Source organism: Opisthorchis viverrini (genome assembly GCF_000715545.1).
Source record: "Opisthorchis viverrini unplaced genomic scaffold opera_v5_437, whole genome shotgun sequence".
Lineage (NCBI taxonomy): Eukaryota > Metazoa > Platyhelminthes > Trematoda > Opisthorchiida > Opisthorchiidae > Opisthorchis > Opisthorchis viverrini.
Window position 1 is genome coordinate 1 of NW_008752100.1, and position 7114 is coordinate 7114.

Below are 7114 nucleotides of genomic sequence, written 5' to 3' on the forward strand. Positions count from 1 at the left end.
GAGCGGACACTGGAAAACAGGTAGAGCCGACACGAACTTACAAGCGGAAACGAACAGGCAACAAATCTTTGCATCATTTACTAGAGAAGAAGCAGGGGCGAAAATGGGGAAATGCGCAGCAAGGAAATGAAACGATGTTATAATAAATGGGCGTAATCACCCTACTGATGAGTAGTAAGAACAGAAAAGAAAAGCGCTGGTTACCGTCGATTCACGAGCGAAATCAACATTTTTTATGCCTTCATCAAGATTTGTTGAGTATTTTCAGTGTCGGTTTGTGCATCTGGCCGCACAATGCTGCGGTTGAATTGCATCTTTTTGGAAACCTCGATTTCAAATGGAATTGGATCACTTCCCTGTTCCGTTTTGTGGCGTAAGGCGGCGAACCGGCGTATGATACCACGCGCCGGTTGATGTGTTAGAACATCGTTAGCTGCAAGTGGCAAAGTTGTATATTGGCTTGGATGCTGTCAGAGCACCCACAACTAGACAGGAGGATGATTATGGTCCCCGACTAAATTCTCTGACTCAAACGCCTGACCGAAAGACTGGTGTTTCCCTGGAAATTCTGTTGCAATACAATTTTTATGGAACAAGTCTCCATTTATTGTCCAACGCACAGGAGACTGTGGTAGTCAGATCTCTAAACATTGGCCAAGCTGATGTGAGAGACCATGTGTGTCCCACGGACACCATCCAGCATAGCTTATTGGGTCACGCAGGCACTTCTGTAAGGTCCGGCCCCTTCATGACGGAAGTGGATGGAACAGGGCGATAAACCCTGTTCTTCAAATTTTACTGTTCTGTCGGTTCCGACCGAGTCTACTAGCTACTCTAGTCGATTCATAGGTCAAGTCTGCCCGGAACTATTGTCGGGACAATCGTGGCTACGGTCGCGCTGACAGCAATTGCGATAGCGGAGGACACTCTTTTGTGATTTTGGGTATAGTCGTGACGTTGCTACTCATCATCTTCATCGACAGCACAAAATCGGTGTTCCGCACTAATACTTCGCTACCGTACAACTATGATTTATTTGAAAGCTTTATTGTAAAGAAAAGAATAAAAGTGGACAGTGAAGGGACTTAGTGGTAACCTGTCACAATCATCCTAAGGGGCTTACATCTCCAAACACTCATTCGGGCAATCTGGATAGAAACTGACAGCGAGAAAGCCACTGATGTCTATTTTTAGCCCTATCATTCAAGCAGGAAGGATCATGCAAATCTCATCTTGGAAAGTGGGTCCTACTGGCAGTACCCACACTTTGTTATCGATTTCATTTCCCTCCTCTCGGAAAACACGCTTTTCCGTCAACGTTGGTTCAGCATGTGCAGCTTTTGGTGCTGACCACGTTCCCCTATTAGGGTCTCCGCTTCACAACGGAAAACTCCTACTACCTCGTTCCGAATTCGCTGACGCCATCCGACCTGAAGACGCCTCAGATCACGTCCCTACGAAGGGCAGATCTCGGCACCACACGACAATACAACCCTCACTGCCGCCTTTTGCACGCAGCCCTTGAAACCCGGTGATGTCTTTTTGGCGCCACAAGTAACGCACATTGGCAAACGTGATTCGGGTCTTTGAGATTCATGCACGGACTTCATCAGACACAGCTCCGTCAGAGTTAATACAGCTACACGGGTGTGTGGAAATCTCCACACCCTCCAGTGCTGTCGCTCGAATTGTGAAGGACAGGTTTAGAAACTGCACGTTCTGGAGCTTAACTTTGCACTTTGCGGATGCGAAGAGCATGCCTAAACATCCTTTATTCAACAAAGCTTGTGCCCCTCCTTCATCTTCAAAGATGAGGACGATATCGTCTGCGTACTCTGGATCGGCAAGGTTCTCGCCAGCATTGATTTCAATACCGGGGTTTTAAAAACCTTGCAGCGTTCGTCTCATTATTTCATGGATGACGAATTTAGACGAGAATGGACATTCCTGTCGGTCACCACTGTTGTAGGTGAGCATTCAGAGGCTCACCACACTCGCATACACCCAGAATTCTGTGAATGTAGAGACCGCATTATGTTCACAAACTTCTGTGGAACCACGTGCTGAGAAATTGTTGTTACCAGCACTGGCCGATGGGCAGAATCAAACACACCCTTGAAATCAAGGAACACGAAGATTATGGTTCGCCTGCAAATTCGCATCGCTGTAACTCCTGAATTGTGGTCGATAAATCCTCTAAACGGCTGAAATCCCGCTTGATGCTCGCTGGTAAAGATTTTGCATTCTGCCGTTGGAGGACGAACAATCACTTACACCAGGAGGCTCGTTACAACGGGAGTCAAAATGATCACCGTATGGTTGCATCATTCAGTTCGGGTCTTTTTAGAGTTGGGAATTATTATTGGCTCACCCCAGTTGCCTTGGACAATCTCTTTCTCCTTGATAGACGTAAACTGCCTCAGTTGGGCAGTTGCTGAGGGATTCATCACTGTTTTCAAACAGAGTGTCGGGGGTTGACGGGACCAGTGACACGATGGCGGTCTAGTAAGGATATACACTCGAACGAGTCTGGGGCTAATGGGGGTTCCATATGTACAAAGAACGACTGTCCGGATTTGCTTAACTAATCAATTGCTCGTGTTTTCTTCTCGCTGTATGGCAGCGAATGATCAATGTTGAGCGCTGGTGTACGCTCTCATTGATGATGGTGCTTTCTTCGCCTTGCTTTACGATGATGTGCTTTTGTATTTTAGTACCCGTTGTGCGCAACAGTGAGAATAGTGTTTATTATGTTGATACAACCTGCCAGCGAAAGAAAGAAGGCCTTCGCTGCGGAGTTATTTATTAGAAAATGCCAACTGAACAGCTACAGACTATTGGACGGGGAAGCAAAACTCTCACATACATCTTGTTTACGAAAACTGAATATCCGTCTTCTCTTTGAACGCGTCTTCTGGATATTCATTGACTGTTACTCAAATCCAAGCAAATACTACAAAGTGACTCCACAAATTCCGCAATTGATCTCACTTTTCAAGAGACGCAAAGCGGATTTTCAGGAAAACATACTACTCGCATACCTCTCCGTCAGTAGTATCACCGTTATACTATCCAACTCTGGAAGCTACGGCAAAATAGTATATGTAAAAAGTCTGGAACCCCTCTTGGTCTTTTTTATCAGTAATTCTGCTCCGTAGCAATCTGGTTCAACTGCTCCCACAACAGCCACCTGTTCGGGATGGTCTAAATCGCACTCTGATGCACCTGACCCTGTTTCGGAAATCTTACCCTCTTGCTCTACACCTTAACTTTGTTCCATTGGAGCCAAAATGAGTATTACTCATTACGCAAGTTTCCTTTTCAGGTTCTGGAGGTGCCTGAATGAGTACTGTTGGGACAAAGTTAACACTGACGAACATCGGTGGTTTGCAGTGTCCTGGTAAATTGCACCTTTACATGTCCTTTCAGGCTGAATCGATGGGTTTTTTAATTTTTCAGTCAGTTTCCCCTAAATCTGGTTTCTTTCATAAAGTTAAATTTTGACAGGCAGAAAATTTCGGTCTCTTGTCTAGGAACCTCTCGTGTAAGATTCCCTCATCATCACGCTTCTTTCTTTATTCTCAGCGGTTCCTGCTCATGCTACGGGTCCAATGGCAATATTCGAACTCCTTGCCTACATTGTGGACCAGCCTGCCCCGAAATTGCCTCGGTTCTGTTTTTCCGATGGCCTCATTGACCTGGTCGACGCGTGTTTGCGCAGCTCTCCAAGCGAACGGCCTTCACTGGAGGCCTTGCTGAATCACCCTTTTGTGACTACCGTTGCCGGTGCATGTCCCACCGGCAAAGTTCATCGCCAAAGCACGGTGTATGACATACGTGATGGGTTTGGTGGCGTCAGTGAGGAAACAGATCCCATCAATATTGAACGATACTTATTAGCCATTCTACCTCCACTACCACCTGAGGAATGTAGTGGGTGAGCCCTTCGTGAGTCAATCACTCACTAACCGACTCACTTCGATTCCGCATCACTCGGGCCTTCATTGACCAGGTGGTTGGTGTGCTTATCGATTTCGTGCGCACTTGCGACTGTTCACAATTTGCCCACACTGTGATGTTATTCCCCAGTCTATTGGTCACCTCATTACGGCTACCCCCACGGTCAAACCGTACCCCTTGTCATTTTTTACACCCACTGGTCTTCATTTATCGATGAAATTCTTGCATACTACACCGGCGTTCCCATGTCAAATTGACCACATGGCGTCGTTGCCAGTTCCACGTGACCGGTCTTCTCAATGTCCCTGAGTAACCAGTAATCCTAACGATTGTCAATACGTCACCGATTCAGATATACGATTAACGTTTTTTTAGCCGGTTCCTTTTTTCTCTCTTATGTTTTAATCATGTGATCAATTCTGTTATACCCTACACGGTGTGCACAGTTGCTTCATTTTTAGTAGTATTTTTTTAGTAAAATTCTTGTCTCTCGCCAGGTTTTTTTCCTTCTGTCAGTTGGGCTTCATTACTTCTAATTGAGAGAACCGATGTCATTTTTGAGATCCACCCCCTCCCCGTCTGTCTACTTTGGGTTCTCAACCCTCCCGGATGTGGGTGGGGGTGGTTGTATATGATGCTATACGAGGATTTGTACTTTTGGCGTCATAAAATGCTAACCCGAATTAGGAGCTCAGGCGCGAGCGTACTGGAATTTGGGATTCGAACTCAATTGTTTAGGCTTGGCAGTAGCTCAAGTCACTTGGTCTCCCCCCCCCTCGGGTAACATGACAGCTAGTCACCGAATGCGTGTTACAACTGGACAATTGTTATTAATATTTATTATTAACCCTATAATTAACTAGACTCCAAGTTGTCCGTGAAGAGTGTGACAGGTGGTATAATGCTCGTATGGGAGCAGTGTTCATGTGAACGATGCGGCAATCACAGTGATACAGGTGGCACGTCTGTGTATGCCTGTTGTTCCAACCACACGTCACAGAAGGGTTTAACTTCCCACAAGAACACCTGACAAGTAAGGCACTCCGACGACACTTGGATTTAAAAGTCTGCAATGAGTCCTCACCATGTTGACAGACCTACAGTAAAAGCCTATAGATGACTGTCTCTCTGTGGCCCAGCAACCGGGTCACGTCAGAGTGTACCTTTGATAATTTCTTCCAGTTGATCACATTCAAATATCGATTTTCATATTAGGGTGTGCAATGCCGTCACCAACAACCTCAGATGTGCTGATCATTGATTTCTCTCTGGATGGGGAGACGGGACACTTCAGTGGTTAGAGACATTGTAAGATATGGTCCAATCGCACTCTCACATATCCAAGCTGTCAACTTCGGTCCATACTCCTCAAGGCCATGTCCACCGGCACTCCTGTACGGTTGATGATGGTAACATGAACCGTTGGACAACTGTAGGTCCAGCAGAACGTCGCCATATCATTTTCCCCGTCGTTTTAAACTAATTTAAGGCCTCCGCCTGTTGTTCGTACCTCGATTCCCGACGTTTTGAAACTATGTACTCCAGCATACAGCTGATCAAAGTGGTATGTAGTTGTTCATTACAGAAATGTCGGTTTTTCCTCCATCCGGTCTTTACCTGTACTGTCCATTAAAGTGGTGTACGCATGTCGCCCAACCATTGGTTGGCGCATATCGTGCCCAGCGTTTCCACTGTGGTAACATCAGAGCACTAGGTGGCCTTTGTTTCGTGGCAGTATGTGATTGCTCTTTTTGTCTGTCATCCGTCTGTACACACTGTTGCTTAGTTCACTTGGCGATATGACGAGCATGTACTAATCTGGAAGTGAACTACAGGGTGTTTCATAATAGACGCAAAAAGTAACACCCATGTTAAAACTTCAACCCCAATACAAACATTTATCATTTTTTATGTGTACATACGTGCATCATTCAGGTTTACTGTGAACAAACTGACATTACAAAAGATGTTGGGAACGATTTCTTCATTGTCCAGCAGCCAGTTAGCGAACGTGACACGTTGCTCCTTGTCTTCTTCCGTGATGTTTTGTAGTAAAGTGAAATGATGCGGGTAGAGATGAAGGTGGCGTCTCGTAATGCGATGCACATTGGCGCGGGGAATGCCGGTCAACTGAGACACCTGAGTTATTGACGAGGATGCCATGGTGCTCCGGGACTGAAATTGCTCGACGGCATTCTGTACAATGGGTGCTCTTTCATCACTCAAAGACTTTCTCCCTTTCCCAGGAATAACCAATACAGATCGAGTGGACTCAAATTTCGCAATCAAGCCCGTAATGGTCGACACGGTGAAAGGATCTTTGATGAGACCATGTTTGGTTTTGTAACCACGAAGTGCAGCCGTGGCGCTTTCACCAAGGCAATAATGGAGTTTCACAATTTCAATGCGCGTACTCACATCCATTGTAGACAGAAAAAATGCCAACACTTACACACAAAACCTCCTTTATGTGGCTATTAATAATGAAAGGTTTCGCCACCTTTCCTCTGATTGACTACGTTTACTCACCCAATCCAATTTTGTGTCTATTATGAGACACACTGTACAACGGACTGCAGCTCCCTTATACTGAAGGGATGCGGTACTGTCCGAAAGGGCACCGGTTCGTTCGAACAGATTATCAAGCCTCGTGTTGCTTGGGACTTGTGTACAATGGCTTCGTTTTCTCACTCTAGACATCCTAGCAACAGCCCACCAGATTGCTTACCGCACCGCTTAGCTAGTGTACATCGGTGTACGGAAGACCAGTTTGGACGCTGGTTTTCATCATTTTGATGTGAACTTCGAACTTAGCAGTTACGGACAAATGCCACTTCTCATTTGCTTCGGATGGGTTTCATGCGTGTTCCATTGCAATTTACTTTGATAAGGAGATGGTGCGAGGAGTAAATTGTCCAAAGGACAATGGAATCAGTAGTCTCAAGAAACTCGTGCACCTTTTTATAGAATGGACATGACTAACTGTGTTCCATGAATAATGTATAAAACTCCACGGTCCATACTGCAATGTGCTGCGGATAACAGATTGGAAATGGGTTTCAAAAGTTGTCGGAGTAAACAAACCAGCTATTTTCAAACTTTCCTAGACGTCTGAGCTTGTTTTTAAATAACCGCATGAATCTGAATCAGTCAG

General features: G+C 45.6%; 1 protein-coding gene across 1 annotated transcript; it reads left to right on the plus strand.

Annotated features, from left to right (window-relative positions):
* Positions 1 to 3611: 3611 nt before the first annotated feature.
* On the plus strand, positions 3612 to 3941 carry T265_11052 (hypothetical protein; the record flags this gene model as incomplete). The annotated part of the gene is made up of 1 exon (XM_009177598.1): positions 3612 to 3941. The coding sequence occupies one exon, from the start codon at positions 3612 to 3614 to the stop codon at positions 3939 to 3941; it is 330 nt and encodes a 109-aa protein (XP_009175862.1).
* Positions 3942 to 7114: the final 3173 nt, after the last annotated feature.